The 25,829-nt window shown below is 35.5% G+C and overlaps 1 protein-coding gene across 6 annotated transcripts in view; it reads right to left on the reverse strand.

Moving 5' to 3' along the window:
- LOC150077541 (single-stranded DNA-binding protein 3-like) overlaps positions 1-25,829 on the reverse strand; it is a 729,210-nt gene that overhangs the window by 284,241 nt on the left and 419,140 nt on the right. For all 6 annotated transcript variants that reach the window (XM_090386678.1, XM_090386675.1, XM_090386677.1 and 3 more), the window contains one exon: positions 6,686-6,762. In XM_090386678.1, coding sequence (XP_090242804.1) covers positions 6,686-6,762 — 77 coding nt within the window. The remainder of the gene's footprint in view (positions 1-6,685; positions 6,763-25,829) is intronic.

The following is a 25,829-nucleotide window of genomic DNA, read 5'->3' on the forward strand; positions in this document are numbered from 1 at the left end:
ACAAAAGAGATTGTTTTCTACAGGGATAGGATACATTTAAATAGAAAGGGTGCAAGAATATTTGCTGATGCTTTCGAGAAGGTGGTTTGGAAAACTGATAGCCTGGGGGAGATATACTGACTAATAGATTAACAATAACTGTAGGCAGAGTTTAAAGTGATTCTAGCACTGTTGAAAAAAATCTGTCAATTACGGTTGAATTTGAAAGTGTCTGCAATTCTGCCCAGACCCGATAGGAGAGAGTATATGATGAGAGCCTTGTTGATCAATTCGGCCCTGGAAAGATTGTGCAAGGCTCAAGGGGTAGAATTTTTTTCAGCCTGGTTTGTACTTGTTAACAGGAGAGACTACTTCTACAGGGATGGGATACAGTTAAATAGAAACGGTGCAAGAATATTTGCTGATGCTATCGAGGCAGTGTTACGTGGGTCGGAAAACTGATAGCTTAGGGGGGGGATACAAGGACTAATAGATTAACAGTAGTCACTGGCAGCGGTTAAAGTGATTTTTGCACTGCATCTATTGGAATGAGCAGCAGCCTGGAAAACAAGATGCAGGGTATTTCAGAGACTGCTGGGAGTCATTGGGGTACAAGTAAACACATGGGTTGTGTTAGGGTAAGTAAGAATAGAAACAGGTGCATGTATACATGCGTGTACACCAATACTAGGAGTTTGGTAAATAAATTTGATGAATTTCAGGTATTGCTCAAAGCGTCAAAGGCAAATATTGTTGGGATATCAGAGACGTGGTGTCACACAGATATAAGGAATGCAGAACTGGAATTTGGGGAGTACAATGTGTACAGAAAGGATAGACAGGATAAGAAGGGAGGAGGGGGTTATACTATTAGTTAAGTTGCTATTTTTTTTTTAGGAGCATTAGCAACTAAGGCCATATTGCTCCGGGGATATGTGGTGGTGATTTCCTGACCTTTCTGCATCCTCCGTATTTGGTGGTCACGGGCTCCAATCGTGGTCTAATCAAGAAGTGTGTGCCATGCACTGCTGCTCCTGCACACCTGGCTATGGAGGTGCCCCAATTCGTATCTCTGATCGTTGTGGAGTAACTCCCCAACATATGCTATATCCGGCAAAGAAAATATTTATTATTATTATTATTAATAGCCATATTGTGCAAGAAAGCCTGAGGCTTATGCTGCACCAGCCAAAGAAAAAAATTCTAGAGTTACCCTGAGAGAGAGAGAGAGAGAGAGAGAGAGAGAGAGAGAGAGAGAGAGAGAGAGAGAGAGAGAGAGAGAGAGAGAGAGAGAATAGAAGAGAATCACCAAAAAAGTGAGGAATGATGATATCCAGCTCAGGACCCTGGGTGTGCCAAGCCTATACTCACAAGATGTGGGCCCCTGGGGTTATGCGAATGCATACCGCAGAAAATTTGCAAATTGCATTTAAATCAGTAGGAATAACTAACATTACTCATTCTATATTGGAATCGAAAGAATTTATAAACAAGTCATTAGAGTCTAACTTTGCATTTCTAAAATCAATTCCCAATTCAGCATATTATTGGAGTCAACGTAAACAAGATGTACTTGCCATGATTTGTCAATTAAGAAAACCTACAATGTTATTGAAGTTGAGTGTGTGTGAGCCAACATGGCCCGTATTACTCTGTATGTTATACAAATTCAGATATAAACGAGAAATTAAAACTAACAAAGTTATGGATCTACTTTATGTGGAAAGAGCTACATTAATAAATGAAGACCCCTGTAACGTGTGGCATATACAACAGGCCCTCGTTATAACGCGTTTGTATCTGACTATATCGCTATCACAAATCACTATGACGCTCTTTTACAGATAGCATTTTTGGCATATTTAACGAAATATTTTCCCTTGATGGAGTCGATATCTTGAAAATGAATAGCAAAACAGCATTAAAACGTCTCCCACGCCAACTTAAGAAATTTTCCCACACTCAGTGATAATTTCTTCCACGCTAATTTAATTGCATTATGGTGACTTCCTACATAGTTCCGAGATCAACATTTAAAAAAAAAAAATGATCGAGTATATTGCTTGTAATATTTGTGTTATATGCAGTTATCCGAAGTCGAGTCATCGCTCACTACAGTATTAGACATCGTGCATAACGGACAGTTTAGTTGAACATTGTATCACAATTAATGCAACCAATGCAGTTACATATTCAAAGCGTTTTAATAGCGGATAAGAATGAAAAAGCAACAATGTCTGGATGCAGTATGAAGACTATAGATGTAAGAAAAAGACTGAATTTGAAAATGAAATTAGACATTTTGAAGCGAATTGATTCCAGTCAACGACAAGCGGATGTGTGCCATAATTTAACTGTAAGAACAATTATAAAACAAAATAAAGAATTAATTTTAGCAGCGGGAAAGACAACTATTCTACTACAAGCAATTAGGACTGGGCCAGGTATTAGGATTGAAATAGAGAGACTTTAACTAATTTTATTGAAAATAATATCCAATGCACAATTCAGTCAAGTTAAATATTATTAAAAAATAAGAGAGAGAGAGAGATTAGCCTATATGATGATTTGAAGAAAACTCACCTAAAAAAAAAAAAAAGTGGAACCATTTAAAACTAGTAAGGGCTGGTTGATAGATTTAAAATCCAGGGAGAAGCTGCAAGTACAGATCAAGAAGCCGAAACTTTCAAAAAAAGAACTTGTTAAAATTATTGATGAGGGGTATTATGTGTTATACATACTTCTCAACAAGTTTTTAACATAGATGAACCTGGACTTTTTAGAAACGAATGTCTAAAAGAAGTTTCTTTTTGAAAGAAGAATAACACATGCCAGGTTTCAGAGCAGTGAAGGATCAGATGATTTTATTGTTGGGTGATAACGCTGCGGGGGATTTAAAATTAATACCCCTTTTAGTTTACCAAGAAGAGGGCCAAGGTACAACTCAAAATTGACACATTTTTCATGATTAAATTCATCAATTAAATTAAATCAATTAAAATCAATTTAGATCAATTAAATTCATGATTTTAATTGGAATTTTAAGTTTAATTTTGATACATAAGTAGTTACCCATAATTATATACATATGTAAACACATATTCGAATATTAAATATTTTGACCGACATTTGTGCATCTTTTCACTACTGTTTATTATTGATTAGGAAATATCCTATGGCACCGACCGCAACTCACAAATACTTATGTTACCTTATGGGAATGCGGCGCTCGCTTAGCGCAGATTCACTTAGCGCTCTGTTTTTACGGAACGAATTATCAGCGTTAAGTGGGGGTCACCTGTACAGGGTGTCTATAATTATTCACCTGATTATGAAGCTTGATTAAAATTTTATCGTAATAGGTACTGTAAAACAGTTTGCTGCACTTAGTAAAGCAACTCATAGAATTTCTTATCACAGAAAACCTCGATGTGGGCACCTTTGGTAGCACATAGACTGTCAAGATGGTAGCCAATTTCATTCCAAAGTGTTTTGAAGCATCTCTTGAGAAATAGAAGTCAGGCAGTGACTTCTAATTCTCAGTGCAACCAGCCTGTTCAATCCAGTCTTTTAACTCCATAACATTAACTTTTTTTTTTGCACACAGAGTTTGTACTTTACATAACCCCATACACAGAAATCCATAAGTGTGATACTGGGGGAATGAGGAGGTCATGGAATGGGTGATGATCCTGGATAATCCATCAGTTATGAAATTTTGTATTGAGGAAACTGTGCACACGCAACCTTGAAGGTGCTAGTGCCCCACTAAATTTTTTATGCACACACAATTTGTCCTTTACATAACCCCATCCAAAGAAATCCATAAGTGTGATATTGGGGGAATGAGGTGGTCATGGAATGGGTCCACCCTGGCTGATCTCTCAGTTAGGAAATTTTGTATTGAGGAAATCATGTACATGCAACATGCTGAACACAGGGCACCAACAACGAAGGTGTTGGTGCCCCGTGTTCACAGTGTTTTCAGGGAAGAAAAATAGCTGAATCACCTAGCTGAAGGACAGTGTGCACCACATTTTTTACTTGGGATCATCATGCTTGTGTTCTCAAACTGGGTGGGGACTTTTAGATCCCAATATGCGACAATCGTGTCAGTTAATTTTACCAGACAGGTGGAATGTTGATTGAACATGGAAAACGACATTTTCAAGAAAGTGCTCATCTATGTCTATACAGACGAGGATATAAATAGTGAATTCCCCTCATTATGGTTTGTCGTGAGGCTAACTTTCTTGGACTGTTTTCACTTTTCTCAGCATAAATATGGCAATATTTATTGCCTCATTGAGTGTTTCATAGGTGGATCTTTCTGAAATTCACAATGAAAAGATCTCTTCACAATTACTAGAGGAGATTTGGTATCCCACAGCCACAACAGCATACTGCTTTCTTCAGCACTGTCAATATTTTAATGCTGTTGTAAAAATGTTTGCAGGGACAAGGCTGACAACCATATGAAAAAGAACTCCATGAGTTATTGCTTTGATAACTGCAGCAAACCATTTTATGATATCTATCCAATAAAATTTTAATGAAGCTTCAAAATCAGGTGAATAATTTATAGCTATACTGCATATTAGCAGTGGCAAATGATGCAAGACAGCAAGCTTATAGAGAACCAGCAAAAAAAAAAAAAAAAAAAAACACACACTCCCATTTCACATATTCATTCCCTCCAATAGTTTGTCTAGTTCTTCCTTGAATTTATTTAAACTATCCACTCTCACAACAACAGATGGAAGTTTGTTCCAGTAATCAACCATTTGCTGGTTAAAGGCAAATTTATACACATCTACTCTGCAACCGTCCTTCCTCGATTTGATTTTGTGTTCCCTCATATGTGTGTGGTCTTAGCAAGAAAAAGCATTATAGCCTTAGTTGCTAATGCACCAATAAAACCCAACAACCAACCAGCAAGAAAAAGAATCCCATCAGCAATATGTAATAAAAATATGTAGACTGTAAAATAACATTTTACAGTTACTTGCCGCTAATTCATTTGTTTCTTATTCAATTTGTCTTTTCTTTAACATTTTTTATCCTGCGAGATAAATAATCCATAAATGTTCTGCATTCTCCTGAAGTTGTTTTTGCGGATAATCCTTTATCCGGCAAATATTTGATATACATAAGCAAATGGCACATTTCTGGGAATATAAAGCTCCAAAATGTCATCAAACATGAATAATATTACAAGTTGGTTGGGGGGGTAAGGGCCTCGTAAGACAAGCAAATACAAAGACAGTGTTAGGGTAACAGATAGCACAAATAAGTACACATATATTAACTTAATATTAGTATTAATAGTGGCAAATGATGCAAGAAAAAAAAAAAAAATCAAATTTTATCTATCCATCCAATCCAACAGTTTTCATATTTCTTCCTTGAATTTATTCACACTATCCACTTCCACAATGGATGGAAGCTTGTTCCAGCAATCAACTACCTGTTGCCCGAAGGCAAACTTCTGCAAGTTTGCCTAGTCTCAAGATGCTGCAATTTGTTAAACTGAAATCTTTCTTGTAAGAACACCCCCTTTGTTACCCTCACCAATCTTGTTACCCTACATCTACAGCAGCTCTACATCCTTCCAAAAATGAGGCCTCCATATATGTGTGTGTATACATATATATATATATATATATATATATATATAAAAAACTGAATATATGTAATATAGGACACTATGTGGCTGTTTTCCATTAAGGTTATTATTATATTAAAACCGCTCTTATACCAGGTGAAAATTAATAATATACGTTCACCTACATTACTATACAATATGTCACATTATGGTGACGTTTCGGGTATCTTATCAATACCATCAGACCAAGCTGTTGGGGGAAACAGAAAATAGAAAGAGTTACAAATTTAAATGATTTAGAATATTACAATTACCAATATATTTCATTTATATTTATATTGAATAAATTTCATTTATACTAAAATTAAAATTAATTAAAAGGTCTAAAATTAAACTAACAAACATAAAATGCTAATAAAACTTAATAATAAATTAGGTAATAAAACTTAATTAATTAAAAATTGGATATTTACACATCTATTATATATTTTGTTTGCTAGACAGTACATTTTGTTTACCAGATAGTAAGCTCAATACTGCTGCCCAGATCAAAACTTGATGCTCGGAAAACCTAGATAGAATTATATTCATTAGATGTATGAATGGTCTCCTATAAAACAAATCAAGCTGAATCATCAATTGCAATTCAAAACTGAATTGAATCTGCAGTGCCCTTTGGTATGCCCATACCATTTCTAGAAATATTTAAATGGAAACTGATCATCGAAACCTAACAAGTGTAATTTTTCCTACCACATTAGAATCATGAATAGATAAGACTTGTTTACTGCATGTGTTGCCATTCCAACTCAAAATTTAAAAAAATTTCTTTGGAAAGGTGCTCTGCCATAATTCTTTAATAAAAAAAAAAATAAAAAAAAAAAAATGTAAGTTTGAAATTAGCATAAAAAACCAAAAAAGAACTGCCATAACTAATTAAAATGCACATACAAGAAATAAGTATTATTTGGCAAAAATGCCATCCTTTTGTTTGTCACTTGCCAACAACAGTATACATTTATATGCTTAAATTTCATCTAAAATTAAAAAACTAAATGAATATTAATAAAATAAATAAAAATATCTTTAATTTTAACTTACACCTGGATTCATGGGACCTAAGGGTTGCCCTCGAGGGGGATTCATACGAGGATTAATGGGTGTCATACCAGGAGGACCTATAAATTTAAATGAGGATTTTAATAAAAATGCAAGATATATATATAAGTAATATTTCATATATTATTTTTTAATCTTATGTGGGGTTTTAAATGAAATTTCCCTATAAGCCATCATAAAACTATCACAGTTAATTTTATGATGAAAATACAGATTCATCTGAATGAAATGAAGTATAGGAAGCAGAGTCTGAAAAAAAAAATTCTGCAAGCAAAGGAAAGAACAGCAGATAACTGATATCCCACTACTGTTATATTTTACCTTGTATACAATATATCATGCAATCTCACCATTACTGAACTATCTGACAGTTAAAAAAAGTAGGTTTTTTTTCTGAATTGCTATGAATTTTGTTAATAAAAAATGATGGTCTTTTTACACAATTTTCTTTTTTTTTTTTTGGGAAAAGTGATTGCTGCTTTTTGTTATGACTGTTTAATGGCATGAGAGAAACAAAGTATAATATATTCAACATGTGATAGATGTTACTAATTGTCTATCAAATAATTTGTGTTCTTATTTGTTTTCTAACATTGGAAAATTAATGGTGCAAGGGCTGATAGGGCCAAATCGCACTCAATACATGAACAAAATATCTTTAGACGTATACAAGTTTTATCCATTTTTTCTACTTGAAAATGCAGTTAAATTGGTGTCATCCAATAAAGTAAACTAATTCTATTTCCAAAATTTTGATATGTGGAATTATATACTACCAGCAGCTTGAAAATGAACATAGTAAGGATATGTTTTATATATCCTTTAGCTAATTTTTTATTTATTTTTTTATGCATAAATAACATCAATATGTGATTAAGTATCACTTGCAATGGTATAACGTACATGCAATAAATTGATGCAATGCACTGGGGCTCACAGCTAATGGGAAATGCTAAATGCCCCTGACAATCTTATATTGAATGAATAAAATTAACACAGGGGACTTAACTCTTTGCTGCTACATCACAGATTGCTTGATTCAATTATATGAACTTCTAGATCTGAATTTCAGAGAATTTTGGCTTTTGTAAGCTCAAATTGGACAAAAATGGCCAAAGGGTCTGATCTCCTCTTCCTCTGATTTTTAAAGCTATTTTTGAGCTGCTATTTAAAATAAACTGTGTCTATAATTAATTTAGAATATAGACAAGAGATGGTAGTATTTACTAAAAGATTTCAAAATAATGTATTTATAAAAAATTTTTGTATAAACTATTTATAAAATAGTTTATACAGAAATGGGCACATTATCTTAAATGTACTTAACACAACCTTAAAACACAAGTGTACATGTGATTCACTAATAGTGCTTCAAACTTGCAGGAGGTGTAGGGGGGGCACAAAGATGAATCGGAATTACATAGCATTGCAGGGTCCGAAATGCCTTCGTCATGCGGGAGGTCGCGTGAACAAAGAAAAAGAACAGAAACAGCAACTCATTAGTGTAACAAAATCATTTTAATGACAAGTTTTACATTGGCAAAAAGCCATGCTACAGAAGGTGTTCAAAAGTTCGACCAGAAGCAGTCACACAGGCTTCATAGTGCCACCGCATGGAATCCCTAACGTTCTGGAAGATTCCTGGCATGTCTCAAATCTCCCTGGCAGCTACAGAGATGCGAGCGACAAGGTCTTCAACTGAATCAATGGGGGTCTCGTACACCAATGTCTTCACTTGACCCCAGCAGAAGTAGTCCAGGCATGACAGGTCCGGCGATCTAGCAGGCCAATGAACCGGACCACCACAACCTATCCGATGCTATCCAAATGTAACGTTTAGGTGTTGGCGGACGTCATTGGTGTAATTTGGGGGAGCCCCATCATGCTGGAACCACATTGAGCGGTGCAACGACTGAGGAACATGTGCTTCTTCAATAAGTTCAGGCAGGACTTGCTGTAGAAAGATCAAGTATGCCCTACCGTCCAGACGAGGGGGCAGAAGGTATGGTCCAATGAGGTGGTCTCCAACAATGCCGGCCCAAACATTAACAGAGAAACGGCATTGAGTTGCATGTGTTTGCGTACCATGGGAATTCTCCAAAGCCCACAAATGGGCGTTATGTTGATTGAAGGTTCCCTCTCTTGTGAAACTTGCCTCATCTGTGAACAATATGGACGCAGCAAATGTGCTGTCTGCCGCAATCTGTTGAAGAAACCAAGTAGCAAAAAAGTCCTCTGGAGTGGATAATCCGCAGGCTCCAATGATTGGACGCATTGCAGATGGTATGAACTCATTTGGTTTGTTGACAGTATTCTCCATACAGTGGATTGGGAAATACCCAATCGTTGGCCTATCGCTCAAGTACTCGTACTAGGATTGCCTTCTGCAAGACGTAGGACATTCTCCTCATTGTCTGGCGTCCTCCTCCTCGTTCGCTCTCGATTCATGATACCTCTCGTAAAACAACCAGTCTCACATAACCTTCTGTGCACACGTGCGAAAATCATATGATGAGGAGCATGCCTGTGCGGGAAACGTTCCTGGTACAAGCGCAGAGCGGTGTGCCCGTTACAGTCCACAGCTCCATACGCGAGGTGCATGTCAGCCAGTTCAATGTTTGAATACTCGTCCATCCTACTGCCTTGGGAACCAGTTCGCAAATGCTGACTTCCAGCGGGATCGCTGTTCACGCGACCTCCCGTTCAACATCCTCTACTGTATGACGAAGGCATTTCGGACCCTGCAATGCTATGTGATTCCGATTCGTCTTTGTGCCCCCTACACCTCCTGCAAGTTTGTCGCACTGGTAGTGAATCACCCTGTATATATATTACATACAACAGAAATGTTTTATCACATGTGTGTGTATGTGTGTGTGTGCGTGTGTGCGTGCGTGCGTGATTTCCCACTTAACTTCTTCTTGATCGGTCTACTATTTTAAATCTCTTAATGCTAATATTTGCACAGCTCATGTCACTCACTAGAATTTTCTTGTAGGGATTATATCCTTTATTACAAATTTCACCCTATAGTCATCTTCTTCACCCAAACTAAAGTTTTCCAAAATGATGTGTATTAAGGCTGCTACAAATATGACTAAAGTATAACATAACTGCTTCAAAATCTCTGCCTTCTTCCTGCCTACACTAAAATTTCCATCAGTTGTCAACAAGAAATTAGATCAAAAGTTTGATTTTCAAAAATGTCCAAGAGTAAGAGATTGACCTCTTACTCTTGAACATGATGATGAACGTCTTGGACACATCATGATGAACAGCTGATAACTCAACTTCAAGAGAGAGAGAGAGAGAGAGAGAGAGAGAGACTTATTGGCAACTTTTCTTCTAAATCATGCATTGATGATTTTTCTAAATCTCCACCAGCCATTCTCTTTGATTCCCCCCCCTGGGTTTTCTGATAGAAAGAACCTAATTAAAATACAGAAGAATCTTCTTGATGCCAACAAGTATCCAGACTGTGGTGTTTTTAAGACTTGTATTCAAAGTAAACTGCATTGTGTTTCCTTTTGATGCTCTCCTATTCCATTTGTGTTCTGCTCTTCCTGCATGAAAATTTTCTCATATCCAGCCAATTTGTAAAAAAGGATGAAAAACTCTTTTCTTTCAGTTTGTGCAATTGTGCTTACCTCAATCCTTCCCAAAGTAATACAGAAATTCATTCCGGTTGCCTGGAACATACAATTATCATAGAAGACTCGGAAATTAAGAAACAAACTGCAGGATGGTTCGCTGAGGCAACTGTTGCCTAGTAGTTGTGTGCATTTCTGTCAAGAACTGTGTGTTAGCAATTGAACAATTGTATATCGTGCACAAGTTGTTTCAGTGGATGTGAGAAGATGAACTTTTGTACTACAATTGCCAGAACTCTAGACAGAAATGTAGTGATGAGTAATTTAGTTTATATTTCAGCTTTTCTTGTATATTTTAGCCATTCTCTTATTTTCATTTTATGGTAATCCCCTGGCATTTTCTGCCGTGAAGGGAATTTGTCACTTACAAATGTGCACCTATATTTTATTTTTGGTAGGACAAATAAAGATTATTATTATTATTATTCTACACTCCAAAAATTGCAAAGCAGCTATAGCCAAGAGTGGTGTCCACATGTATTGTCATGGACTATACTAACTGATATGGAATAAGAGAATAATTTCTTGGGAGAAAGACACATTAGAGTAATAACTAATTTTAGTAAAAGATGAAAAAAAAACACTGCACTCCATGTAAATTTTTGTAGGCAAAAAAAAATTACAGGGTTCATTGAAACTAGATGTCAAGAAAACTTTCCACCGATAAATCAATAATTTAAAATCCAATTCTGATGGCATTTCAAAATTGTTGTGGTTATCATTATTAAGGCTGGAAGAAGGAAAAGATAAGGTGATTTGAAAGAAATGGCATCAATTACACTATTTTTAATCAATTGTATGATAATTATGAAACTGCCATTGTCAAGGATAGAAGATAAAATTTATATTAAGGGCTAGTTACAATAAAATGAATTATTTTTATTTCAAATTAAAGAAATTAATTTGGTAAGATTATTAATTATGACAAAAGTTTTTTTTTTTTAATTATTAAAACAAATTTGAGAGGATCAAGGGGGAAAGAGTTTATGCTACCGCTTTGTTTAGTTGGATTCAATAAACTCAATATTTTTTGACTACAGAAGTTTATGTGGAGCAGTGTTTTTAATCTTACTAAAATTGAATAAAATATAATGAAATGAAATAAAAAACTACACTAAATTAAAATAAAATACAGTAAACCCAGGTATTCGCGGGGGTTACGTTCCTGAGAAATGTCGCGAATACTGAGTTATGTCTCCCATAGTAATAAAGGGGTTCCGTTCCAAAGTATGAAATATATAAGAAAAACTAGTCTAAAATTTTGTCTATATATGTATTATATGTACATTCATAATATGACTGTACATAGACAGTACATAGTGAAATGCAAGCAAATGGCATCGAAATGAAAATAAGAAACAATTTAATATTAAATGTAATATTTATTAGAAATTTCAAACAAATCTTTCAAACCAGCGCCTTTGCTTGCTATCAAAAAAAAAACATCCCGCCAGTGCTATCACTAGTTTCGCTAAAGTGTTGATAAAGGAGTTTTGCCTTTTCACGAATGATGAGTGAACTTAATGGAATTTTATTTTGAGTTCAGTCTTCTATCCACAGATTTAAAGCTTTTTCCATTTTTTCTAATTTAACATCACGAGTTACAGAGCAAATTTTTGAAACAATTAGCGTGTTTTCGCGGACACTACGGTGGATTTTTTCTTCCGATTTTTGATTGATCGTACTGTTGACTCATTGATTTTATAATGTTTTGCCACTGAAGAGACCCTTTCACCATTAGAAATTTTGTCTAATAACTCAATTTTATTCGCTAATGTCATCACCTTCTTTGATATTTTCACATTTCTCTTTTTATTCGTAGCCATATTTTTGTACGGGTTAGAAAGAACTTGTCCACAATAAAGGCACTTTCTTCCGTTAACACACTCGAAAAAGTCTGTTTTACACTGCAAAACGGTAGATTTATCATTTTTGTAAGCATATCAATTTATAAATTGATAAATTTATTCAATTTATAAGCATATAAATTAAAAGCAAACGACGAAACCTTCCATGACAAACGCATATCACATACTGAACAAGGATTAGCGAGAAACATCCACGCTCGCGATTTTGTCACCCCTCTCCCCCCACCCACTGAGCGCTGTTTTGACCGGACAAGATAATTTTAGCCATGCCCATCGCGAATACGCGAAAACAGATACCGCGAATAGCAGGGGTTTACTGTAATCATAAACTATATTATATACTATCTTTTCAAGAAGCCACAGTATGGCATGGTGTTAGGAAGCAAAGTATTTCGATGACCATATAATTCAGTTCATGGATAGAATAGCAATTTAGAGTACATTAAATAAAATGTCTTATTTCTGGTCTTTTGTGCAGTTGAACTGAATAGCAGTGGCTTTGGTAATTTGTTAATAGTGAACAAAACTGGGCATGCTACTATCTCTTTTTTGCACATGGCTTTTTTGGACAAGCCACGTGCAAGCAAAAAACCAAGAGTGTTACAGCTTCTGGACAGTGCAAAAGCAGCAAGAATGTATACAGAAAATAACAGTGAGAAAAACTTCAACGGAAAAATTTGGTTAATCTCAATCTGTTGCTCTTGAAATTTCTAAGGCTTTTAGAAACTGCTGACAACTTTTTTTTTTTTTTTTTGTGCAACTAGATATCCAGTTTTCTGACCTCTCTGTGAGTGATGGTAAATAGCTCTCTGTTCTGTAATATCTTCAGTAATGCTGGTGTTTAACAAGGTTCAGTTCTTTCTTCCACTCTTTTCCTCTTGTACATTAATCAACTTCTTCCACTAACTGAAAAGTCTATACATAGTTATGCTGATGATAGCACATTGCATTGCACCTTCCAGTTTGAGAAATCTTGCCCTACACAAACAGCTTCATCTTCTTAAATATCCACCATTAATTTCTTAAATGCTGTCTCTTCAATGAGACAAAGGTAACTTAGTTAATTTCAATACTTCTACAATTCAATTCATCTTATACCTCACAAAAAAAAAGTTTATTGCTCCTATGCTTATCTTCAATGATACTCAGATTTGTAGATAAGATCACATATTAAGCACATCATATATATTTCTTCCTGTGCATTCAAAAACTTTCTTTTTCACTATTGGTGTGTTATTTTTCTTCTGAACAATTACACTGGTTTATAGTGTATCTGGGTTTTGAGTAAAAGTATGTGGCAGTTATTTATGCATGTTTACTGATTACTAAACCGAAGTCAGATTGTTTCTATCAGGTAAAGATTTTTCACAATTCATTAACAAAATATTACCTAGGTATTATACGAAAATGTGTACATAACTATAGTTTCAGCAATGGTTTACAAGTTTTATACCCCTATATTCATAATCAGTATCAAATATTTGCCTCAAATACAACAGATTGTGCATGTTTAACCCATAACTAAACACATTGCAACACACCTTGACCCAGGAAGGTAGACAGCCCCCACCCAGCTCTTCTGGCCCATCTGTGATTCAAAGAATTTTATTTTCCGAGTGGTCTTGGAGACTCCTGTGTTAAGTTAAGGGTTAAACTTGTCTGAGCATGCACTCACTTGTTTGTACAGTCCACTCAACCACAGAGCCTATATAAGTGGCACATCCCTTATGCGGTTACAGTACTCCTGTAAAAACCGTTGTGAGCTCTCATTGTGTGTTAGTTTTATTTTAGTATGGCAACCAGAAAGTGTATAAACAGTCCCAACATATTTTGTTACATATGTGGTTGTTTTGTTCCTGTAAAGCAGAGGCGAAATATTATGGAATTTGTAAAAAAAATCATATTATGCATACTTTGACATAAAACTAGGCGATCAGGATAAATCGTGGGCACCGCATAAAGTATGCCTACATGTGTCGAACATCTTAGAAAATGGAGTTAAAGAAAAAAGGTGTGCTTGCCATTTGCTATTCCTATGGTGTGGCACAAGCCAGTAAGCCATGCCGAATGTTACTTTTGTGTATGTGACGTTAAACGTTATAATTCAAAAAATAAAAAGGACCCAATCAAATATCCAGATCTACTGTCAGCCATAAGACCGGTTCCACACAGACTTGATCTGCCTGTAAAACCTCCACCAGAAACTTTGGAGTCCACATCTTCTTCCACCGAAGCAGAAGCTAAAGAAAGAGGTTAGTGAAGAGGAATATTATCAACCAGAAAATATTTTAATGCCACAGCAATTCACGCAAGTTGAAATGAACAATTTAGTAAGGGACTTACGTCTTCCAAATTATGCTGCTGAAATTCTGGGATCCAGACTTCAAGCAAAGAACTTATTTGCTCCAGGACAGCATTTTCCTGGTGGTACAGAAATCGTGAAAGCGAATTTATACAGTATTTTTTACAAGAAGGTCCTCTCGTATATTGCAGTGATATCGCTGGTTTAATAAGTGCCTTAGGAGCTCCATCATATGTTCCTAGTGAATGGCAATAAGGATGGCAACTGCTTTAAGTACCTTTGCAGTAAATTTCTCGGTTTATCTCTGATGCAAAACTTAAGGAGGGTATCTTCATTGGTCCCCAAATTAGAAAATTGGTTTTAAACGGTCAGTTTGAAACTACTATGACTGACATTGAAAGGGAAGCCTGGATTGCTTTTATAAGTGTAATGGAAAACTTTCTAGGAAATCATAAATCACAGGATTATGAGAAAATTGTTCAAAATATGCTCGAAAAGCTTCGCAATTTAGGTTGCAATATGAGCATCAAAATTCACTTTTTGCATGCCCATTTTGATTTTTTCCCCGAAAATCTTGCACAGATGAGCGAAAAACAAGGGGAGAGATTCCATCAGGACATAAAGGAAATGGAACAGAGGTACCAGGGAAGGCAGAATACAAGTATGATGGCCGACTACTGCTGGTGTTTAAAAAGAGAGAAACCTGGCATTGTACATAAAAGAAAAACGATTAAACGTTCTTTTCAAACAAAGAGATGAAGGTCTGATTAATGAAAGTTTCAGAATTTTGATTAATACTTGTTAGTATTTACATAATTTTTGATATATGAAAATGTAATCCTATCAATTTGTCATTACTAAATACAATAAAGTTATATACTTTTGTAAAAAACAATACTTTTTTATTTCTTAAATTGTGATGTATCTGGATGTGACAGAAAAAAAATCTAAGTCATATTTGAAATCACAGCAACATATTTTGGCAGTAGGAATTATTGAAATTCAAACCCCAGTGAACAAACTTAAATTTGTAAACTAGTGTTATTCAATCTCAAATCCAAATGGCGGAACAGTATTCCTGTACATGGAATACTGTTCTGCCATTTGGGGTGGTACCTCTAAAACCCCTCTCAACCTTTTAGACTTCAATCAAAAGAGGGCAGCAAGGTTAATTATTGACCCATCTCTTACAAAGTTTCTCCACTCTGTCTCACATACATTATGTTTCTGCTACATGCCTTTTCTACAGATATTTCCACTGGCACTGTACTTCTGAATTGGCATTTCCATTTCTCCCATTCTCTTCCAAACCATCCTGAACAAATTCTGCAACCATAGTATCCATTAACTGTCCGACATAAAACTCGAAGAACCAACTTGGTACTGAAGGCTGTCACAGACATCCTCTCATGTATGTCAAGCTGGGAGTCTAAAATGATAATGCAACTGGCATTCATGTGACACAGTAGCCAAAGTCCGGTTATTCTGTGGCAGCCAAATCCTCTGCTTGCATCATTACAATTGTGGGACTGTTAGTAACCCTGAGTATAACCTCCATGTGCAAGTCCTGGAATATGCACCCAGTATACTGGAAGTGATCACCAAGGTGTGAACCAACATAAGCAGGGGTCTAAGCGTGGCACCCACACTACACAGAGGAATGCCACCCCTCTGTGTTATCAGGCAATACTAGGTGGTAGATAACTCCCATCAACTGGTGCAATACCACCACTTTGATAATTGGAGGTTTGAAGTGGTGGAACCCATGTTTAGTCTTCAGAGCAAAGATCTAGTAATCCCCCAATCTCTTCCATCATGAAGTATGACTGATGTCTTTTGAGGTTATGATGGACATCATGGCGACATACAATCTTCCTTACATTTCGAGGGTAGAGCTCTAAAACGGTGTTTGCAGACCGGCCACCAAATAGTTCACTGGACCAAAATTATTGGTAACTCTCTAGAAGGCTTCCAGATCAGCTGGTGTCTAATCTCGCTGCCTCCACTCTGCCAGATTGTTACCGAAGGGAGTCCAAGTGGTATGTAGATTGGGGAGGGAGGCATTGTTGAGGCCACGTTATGTCAGGAAACTGGGTATATTCATGCCATGTGTACACCAAAATCAAAAAAATTTGATACTTCATATACAACATCCTTCCAACCTTTTTTTACTACTGATTGCATCACGAATAGTCAAACAAACTTATTCCAAAAAAATCTAAACTCTCAAACACTTCTTCCTCATTCATTTCCCAAATATACATGGTCTCAGTTCCAATTTTAATGATGTCCATTTCCATTTACAGTCTGCAAAAACACACAGACTGTTCACTTATCTACCAGAATACCAGACGATGCTCACCATATAGCCAACATGCTTGATTTTTTTTCTCACAAACAATCCTTCTAGGAAAGGTCTCTTATCCAATGGAGTCTTTCTCTCATGGCCATTTTTAACATCGTTTTGTTTGGCATTACAAGAATGCAAAATGAAATGATCTGCGAGATTCTTTTCTTCTCTTCCTTCATCAGATTACTGTTTCAAATCTTCTGATGTCAACATTTGCTCAGATAGTGTCAGTGAAATTATTCTTGTAGGGATTAAATCCCTTATTCCACACTACATTCTTAAAACCTTGTTCTTTATCTAAACCTTGATTTTCCAATAAATGTGCAAACACTGTTCAAGATAACGTTGCATGTCACAATTAGCTTTTATCCAAATTTACAGATGCATTTTCTGCCTACACCAAAGCTCGCAACAATTGTAAAGTAGTTATTAACCAGTTCAAACTAGGTTTTGAGCAGGCTCAAAACAGAAAACTTGCTTCTTGTCCAAATGGTAGTTGAGCATGTTGGTCTCTTGCCAAAGCTATTGGCCGCAATTTCTGGTGATATATTGGCTTATGTTAACAAACCATACAAGGCTAATTCAATGGAAAAGTTTAGTGAAACTCAAGTAGTTGCTCTTGATATTTCAAAGGCTCTTGATTGCACCTGGCATAAAGGTCTTCTAAATAAGCTTCCATCTTTTGGTTTGCCAGTTGTTTTTTTGTAACTGGGTATCCCGTTTTCCCCAAGGTTCAGTTCTTCCTCCCACTCTTTACCTCTTGTATATTAATGACCACCTTGTATTGACCGGAAATCATATCCATAGTTTTACTGATGATAGAAGATTGCATTCACTCCTTTCTTCTTCTTTTTAAATCTTATCCACAGTTTTGGTAATGATTGCATACTATGTTACACCTTCGAGGTTGAGAAACCTTATAGTGCCAAAACAGAAAGATAAAGGTAGAGGGAAATTTTATTCCTCCAACTTCTTGAATATCCACAATCAATTCTTTATATGCTAATATTTGTGTAATTCTCAAAAGGAGAAGAAAACTTAGAGGCAAAGTTAACTCCAATCCTTCTAAAATCAGTTGTTTTTTTTTTTCCCTTGCAAGCAAAAAAAAAAAAAGCTTCTATGCTCATCTTTGATGACACTCAGGTTTCCACATAAGATCACTTATCTCTATTTGAGATTATTCTCTTTTCTAATATCTCTTGGCACAAGCACATCACAAATATTGCTTCCCCTGCAATAAAAAAACAAACTGAGTTAACCTTTTTGCTATCAGCATAACCATTCTTCTAAACCAGGGGTCCCCAACCTTTTTCATTGGAGGACCACATAGAAAATTCATAACAAATGGCGGGCCAGAGTCGGTGCAATTTTGACGACTAAAAACACTGTAAATCAAAAAACACAATTTTAGTGACTTCACCACAGGTAAAACGGGGTGTACAAGATAGAAAAAACTATAAAAAATTATAAACAAGGGATATTTATTGTAAATAAAAACATAGTCATATTAAAAATCACAATTTTTATTATTATAATCACATTTGATATTACAGAAATAGCAAATCAATGAGATGTTTGTAGTTATTTTGATTTAGCAATAATTGAAATGTTAGGTTTAATTGTAGAAGTTCCCAATCTTAAAAAGTCTTGCAAATGTTCATCTGTCATTCTTGATCAATGTTTGGATTTTATATATTTCATTTTTGAATATGTTTGTTGACATAGGTAAGTGCTACCAAAAATAGAAATTATTCTTCTTGCTAATTTTTTTATTTCTGGAAATTCATTTGCTGTTAAAGTTTTATAAAAGTTAATTAATGTTTCATTTTTCAATAATGTTTTCAGGTTATCGTTACTTTGAAGATCTATGATTTCTAATTGTAGATCTTTATCTATCTGTGAAACATTTACATCAAAAGGATTCTGAAATAATGTAAATAATTTTCTATTGTTTTTGAAATCAACAAATCGATCAACAAATGCTTCCATCAATAATTCAAGATTTCGGAAAAAATTGTCAGTAGAAAAATCACAATTGGGCATACAGCAGGCCCCCGTTATAACGTGGTTCGCTTTACGCTGATTTGCTATAATGCTGTTCATATATTACAACCCATATCTGACTATAACGCTGTCAGAGATCACTATAACGCTCATTTAACGAAATTGTTTCATTTGATGGAGTCGATAGCTTGAAAATGAATAGCAAAACAGCATTAAAACGTTTCCCATGCCGACTTGAGAAATTTTCCCATGCTCAGTGAAATTTTCTCGCACGCTAATTTAATTGCAGTACAGTGACTTGTTACGTAGTTCCGAGATCAACATTTTAAAAAATGATCAAGTATATTGCTCATAATATTTGCGTTATATGCATTTATCCGAAGTCTAGTCATCACTCAGTACAGTATTAAGACATCGTACGTAACAGACAGTTTACTTGAACATTGTATCACAATTAATGCAACCAATGCAGTTACATTTTCAAAGAGTTAATAATGGCCGATAAGAATGAAAAAGTAACAACGTCTGGATGCAGTATGAAGACTATAAATGTAAGAAAAAGACTGAATTTGAAAATTAAATTAGGCATTTTGAAGCGAATCCGGTGTCAAAGCCAAGCGGATGTGTGCCATAATTTAGGACTTGCAAGTTTGACTGTAAGAACAATTATAAAACAAAATAAAGAAGCAAGCAACTAGGGATAGGCCAGCTATTAGGATTGAAATGGAAAGACAACTAATTTTATTGAAGATAATATCCAATGCAGAATTCAGTTAAGTTAAATATAAAAAAAAAAAAAAAAAAAAACAAAGAGAGAGAGATTAGCCAATATAATGATCTGAAGAAAACTCACCTAAAAAAAAAATTTGGAACCATTTAAAACTAGTAAGAGCTGGTTGAATAGATTTAAAATCCAGGGAGAAGCCGCAAGTGCAGATCAAGGAGCTGAAACTTTCAAAAAAGAACTTGTTAAAATTATTGAAGAGGGGTATTATGTGTTATACTTCTCAACAAGTTTTTAATATAGATGAAGCAGGACTTTTGTGGAAACGAATACCTAAAAGAAGTTTCATATTGAAAGAAGAAAAAAACATGCCAGGTTTCAAAGAGGCGAAGGATCAGTTGACTTTATTGTTGGGTGGCAACGCTGCGGGGGATTTAAAATTAATACCCCCTTTTAGTTTATTTGGAAGAGGGCCAAATTTCAACCCAAAATCGACACATTTTTCATGATTAAATTTATCAATTTAGATCAATTAAATTCATGATTTTTAATTGGAATTTTAAATTTAATTTTGATACTTAAGTAGTTACCACATAATTATATACGTATGTAATGCAGAATATTTTATATGTACAAATATTTGAATATTAAATATTTTGACCGACATTTGTGCATCTTTTCACTACCGTTTATTATAGACTAGGAAATATCCTATGGCACCGACCGCAACTCACAAATACATGTTACCTTATGGGAATGCGGTGCTCGCTTAGCACGGATTCACTTAGCGCTCTGCTTTTCCGGAACGAATCATCAGTGTTAAGCGGGGATCACCTGTATTATTATATGAACTTTCACAACACAAAAAATGGGAAAAATTATTTTGTTCAATTTGATTTTTAAATAATTCTAATTTTGTCTGAAATGCTTTAATATTGTTGAACAAGTCATTTACAAGTAGATCACGACTTTGAAGTTTTTTATTCAATGTATTCAAATGTTCACAAATATCTGTTAAAAATGCAAGTTCCCATAACCATTTAGAGTCTGTTAATTCTGGGACTGGTTTTAAATTTTTATTCATGAATATGTCTATTTCAGTTCTGAGTTGAAAAAATCTTTTTAACACATTACCGCGACTCAACCATCGCACCTCCGTATGATACAACAAATCACCGTATTCGCTTTCGATTTCCTCCAAGAAAATTTTAAACTGACGATGGTTCAGGCCATTTTTGCATATAAAATTCACAATGCTAATTATAGTCGACATGACTGAGTTCGAAGACAGAAATTTACCGCACAACGATTGCTGGTGAATAACAATGAAATTGCATAGGTCTTTCGATGTTTTTGGAATCAAAATATTTATTAACATGGCCAATGAAACCAATATTTTTTCCAACCATATTCTTTGCACCATCGGTCATAATTGCTGTCAACAATTCCCAATCAAGCTGCAGGTCTTCAAACACTTCTGATACGCTATAAAATATGTTTTCACCAGGGTTCTATTCTTCAAGCTTTCAAGTGCAGCCAGTTCTTCTGTGACTTCAAAATTTTGATTTATACCGCGTATGTAAATGAGTAACTGTGCTATGTTGGTAATATCTTCACTTTCATCAATTGCAATCGAAAAATTTATAAAAGATCAGCTGAAACTTTTTGTTTCAGCTGATCTTTAACATTAGCAGACAAGTCTTCGATTCTTCTTGCTAAAGTTGACGTTGATAAACTTTAGCAGCGAAGCGATTAACTTGATCAGGGCATATTTTTTCTGCAATTGATAGGCATAATCTTTTCACAAACTCGTCATCAGTAAAAGCCCTCCCTTCTTCAGCAATGATTTGAGATGCTCGCAAACTAGCTCTAATTAAATTTAAATTCTGATTAGTGAAACATGTCGTCTGTTGTTGTTGCCTCTTGAAATCAAAGCTCAGCTCTTGTAATTTCTTGTTTTGCAACTCTACATTATTGTAAGTTTATTGTAATTTGAGGCATGTTTTGTCGTATAATGCCGTTTCAAATTATATTCTTTCAACACAGAAACTGCTTCCTTACATATAAGGCAGGTACATCGGTTATTGTCCCTTATAAAAAAATAATTAATCAACCAAAGTTCATTGAAGACACGACATTTGGAATCAATTTTTCTTTTCCTTGACATCTTGATTCGCTAAAATTAAAATTAAAAATTCAAAGTTAAACAAAATTAAAAATAATATGCATTTATACAAATAGAACTAATAAATTGTTGCGCATGATAATTGGTGCAGCGGCCCGATGACTACGGTTTGAATGAGAATAGCTGACCAGGAGAAAGATTAATATGCGTACTCATCTTTACATTGCAAACTGAAAAGAATGCATTGCATACAATTCTTTCACTAATACTTACTTGATTAATATTTAGATTAGTGTTTAGCACTTGTTTTAACAATCGCTTATTTTAACTTTACTATTTCACTTTTTTACAACTCGTGTTCGCCGGAAATACTCGAGGCCATAAACTTATAGCCTTGGGCACTCCCACTGTTGGGATTTCCGACATCGCAAGAAACACGCACAGAGTTGCAACAATGTTACAAAATTATATTTGGATGCATTTACATTATGTTTTGATTAAAAATATTCTTATATACCAAAAAGATTTCTATAGAATAAATTTCATGAGGCAGATGAAATCATCTGTAGGTTTGAGACCCCTGTTCTAAACCAATGGTTCCCAAACAGCCACTGACCCCTGGGGGTCCATAGGCCTGTTCCAGGGGGTCTGCAAAATGACCCTCTGGAACTCATCAAATTATTCATTCTATGTATAGCGAACTGATGAAAAATAAAGTTATTATTATATATTTATGTGAAAATAAGAATAAAGTTGAGTTGTTTTAAACACGAAACTTTGAATTTTCTTTTCAGAAAACCTAGTGCACACACACACACACGTCACAATATATACAGGGGGTCCGTGAACTTTTTTAATTTATGAACGGGTCCATAGATCTCAGTAGTTTGGGAACCACTATTCTAAACAGCTACTGACCTCTTGTGGCCATCCTGCCAAGGAATATTGTTCCTATATCTCAGGTAGTGCCACCAACACCACTCTTAAGCTCCTCAACTATTCAAAAGATGGATGTCAGGTCAAGTAATTATCCATCTCTTATAAAGCCTCTCCACTTTTTGTATTGTAAAAAAAACATCAAAAAGGAAGGAAAACTTTATCGATAATAATGGCTGCATCCTTGGATTTGCAGGCTGTCTTACAGACTGAAGATATTACTTCTATTCACAAAGGGAAGGGGGAGAAATAATGACGTGAGTGATTATAGGCATGTCACTCTTACATCTTCTGTTCTACAGAAAATAATGGAGTCATTGGTTAAATAAGTAATGTAGGATAATCTTCACAGAACACAGTGATATGACAATCACACCAGAGGTCTGTTAATATGACATCTTGTCTGACCAATCTGATTAACTATTATAAAGTGCTCACAAAAGAACTGGATGCAAAAAAATAACGTCGTATAATTAGATTTCAGTAAACCTTTCAATAATGTTACACCACACTGCTGAAATTACTTCAATGTATGGTTGAACAGCAGGGGGGGAGAGAGAGAATACCAATGGGCACTGCTCTTCACTGGGATAATGTTATACGTGAAGGTTCCATGCAGTTCACTGGTGGGCCTTTATGTTTTTAAAATTTATTAAAGACACTGATGGTGCATTTCAAGTTTACTGTGTCCACATTCTGGTGACACAAAGGTGGGCAGAGTGGTTAATGAAAGTAGTCAATCTATAGGACTCAACATTCGGTGAGTATGGGCTTGGCACATCCATTGTCCTGAGCTGGATATCATCATTCTTATCTTTCTTGGTGATTCCCTTATACTTTTGACTCTCTCTTAGGGTAACTTGAAAATTTTTTTTTTGGCTGGTGCAACATAAGCCTTGGCTTCCTTGCACCATATAGCTAATAATAATAAATGCAAGGTACTGCATTTTGAAGGAATATTCCCAGAATAACATACCAAATCAACGTAATTGAGAATGAAACATGAAGGGTACAGTCTGGCATGAATGTCTTTGGGAAAAGCATATGAGCTACTAGGAAAGCTGAGAATTTCTGTCAATGATATATAGGAGTTTCACAAACATGAAAAAAAAAAAAAAAAAAAAAAAAAAACCAACAAAAAAAAAAACACATAATATGAAGAAATAGTTAGGCCACATCTTGAATAAAATGTGGCCTAACTATTTCATACCAACTAAGACACAGTTCAAAGTTTAGACTTAAATGGATGCAAGACAAACTGATGAAACTTGTTGTTTTTTGTTATTTGGTTTTTAGGAGCATTATCAACTACGGTCATATTGCTCCGGGGATATACGGTGGTCATTCGCTGACCTTTCCGCATCCTCCATATTTGGTGGTCATGGGCTTGAACCCAGGTCAAATCAAGAAGCATGTGCTATGCACTGCTGCAATGAGACTTGTGACAAGGAAAAATGTATAGGATGCATATAAAGTACTGGATGAGATAGAAGTCTGTGGTAGACAAATTAGTCTGTAATCAAGTCAAAGAGGAGATCAGGTAAGTAAGTTAAGGCACATTACAAGAAGTCCCTGGCTTCATGCGAAGAAAACCAGCAAAACCTTCCTTGCTTATCAAACACATTGGTCCACTTGATTTCAATGGTCTAACTGCTGATCATCCTGCTCAGGTTTCTGACAAACTGAATACGTATTTTGAATCTACATTCACCCTTGAATTCTTTAGGGAAGGGGATTCCAGAAGTTGATCAAATTGTAAGAGGGAGCTAAATCATTTTTTTTGATAATAACTAGGGGAAAGTGGAAGATAAACATAAAAAAAGGGCCTGGGATGGTTAGGATTTATTCAATTATATTAAGGGAGACAGAAAAGGAGGTAACCAAACTGTTAGCCATAATTATCACAGCATTTTTCTATTCAGGGGATGGCCTTATGGGCTGGAGATTGTGAATGTATCCAAGGAGATCAAAAGGTGACATAATAAAGTAATTACAGAAGTATCAGCTTAAATTCTGTTCCAGGGTGGGCAGGAGCAGCAGTGTGTAGCACACGCTTCTTGATTAGACCGGGTTCGAGCCCGTGACCACCAAATACGGAGGATGCGGAAAGGTCATGGAATGACCACCGCCATATCCCTGGAGCAATATGGCCTTAGTTGCTGATGCTCCTAAAAACCAAATAACAAACATCTGTTCCAGGGTATAATGGCGCCACTGTTTAAAGAAGTAATATAGGACCATATAGACAGGAATGCAATTACACTGTAGTCACAGCATGAATTTGTTAAGGAGAAATCTTGTCTAACAAATCTCACTGGATATATGATGCAGTAACAAAGAAAGCGTTTACAAAAAATATTATTGATATCATATACTTGGATTTGAGGAAAGCTTTTTATACTGCTGTACACAAAAGACTGCTGTACAAATCAGAGCAGTGTGGCATTAATTGCAAGTTACTGTTCTGGATAAGGGGACAGTTGAGTGAGAGAAGACAGAGTTGTTATTAATGGACACTGCTCTTCATGGACTGTTATTAGAAGAGTACCCCAGGGTTCAAATACTAGGGCCATTGTTGTTTCCAATATTTATCAATAATATATCAATCAGGCTTAATGTCTAAGTTTGCAGAAGAAAAAAGGTTGGTAGGGTGGTTAACGGCAGGAACAGGATGCAAAAAATAAGTTTGATGTCATATACTTGGTTTTCAGGGAAGCTTTTGATACTGTTGTCCATGGAAGACTACTGTACAAATTGCAGCAGTATGGTATTAAGGGCAAACTGCTACAATGAATAAAACGGTGGTTGAGTGGGAGAAGACAGAAAGTGGTAATCAATGGATGCTGCTCTTCGTGCACTAATGTTATTAGTGGAGTCCCCCAAGGGTTCAGTGTTGGGCCTACTGTTGTTTTCTATATTTATCAATGATATTGATGAAGGTATATCAGGCTTAATGTCCAAGTTTGCAGATGATACAAAGGTTGGCAGCTTTCTTAATGATAGTAATGGCAGTGTACTATTGCAACAGGATCTAGAAACATTTGGCAGATGGGCTGAGAAGTGGCAACTGAAGTTTAATATTGACAAATGAAAAGTACTGCATATAGGTAGAAGCAACCCCAGAGAAATATATCAACTGTGTGGTACTACACTTAAGGTGGAAGAAA

Source organism: Mastigoproctus giganteus, chromosome 12 (assembly GCF_048544385.1).
Source record: "Mastigoproctus giganteus isolate SK-2022 chromosome 12, ASM4854438v1, whole genome shotgun sequence".
In the NCBI taxonomy this organism is placed as follows: domain Eukaryota; kingdom Metazoa; phylum Arthropoda; class Arachnida; order Uropygi; family Thelyphonidae; genus Mastigoproctus; species Mastigoproctus giganteus.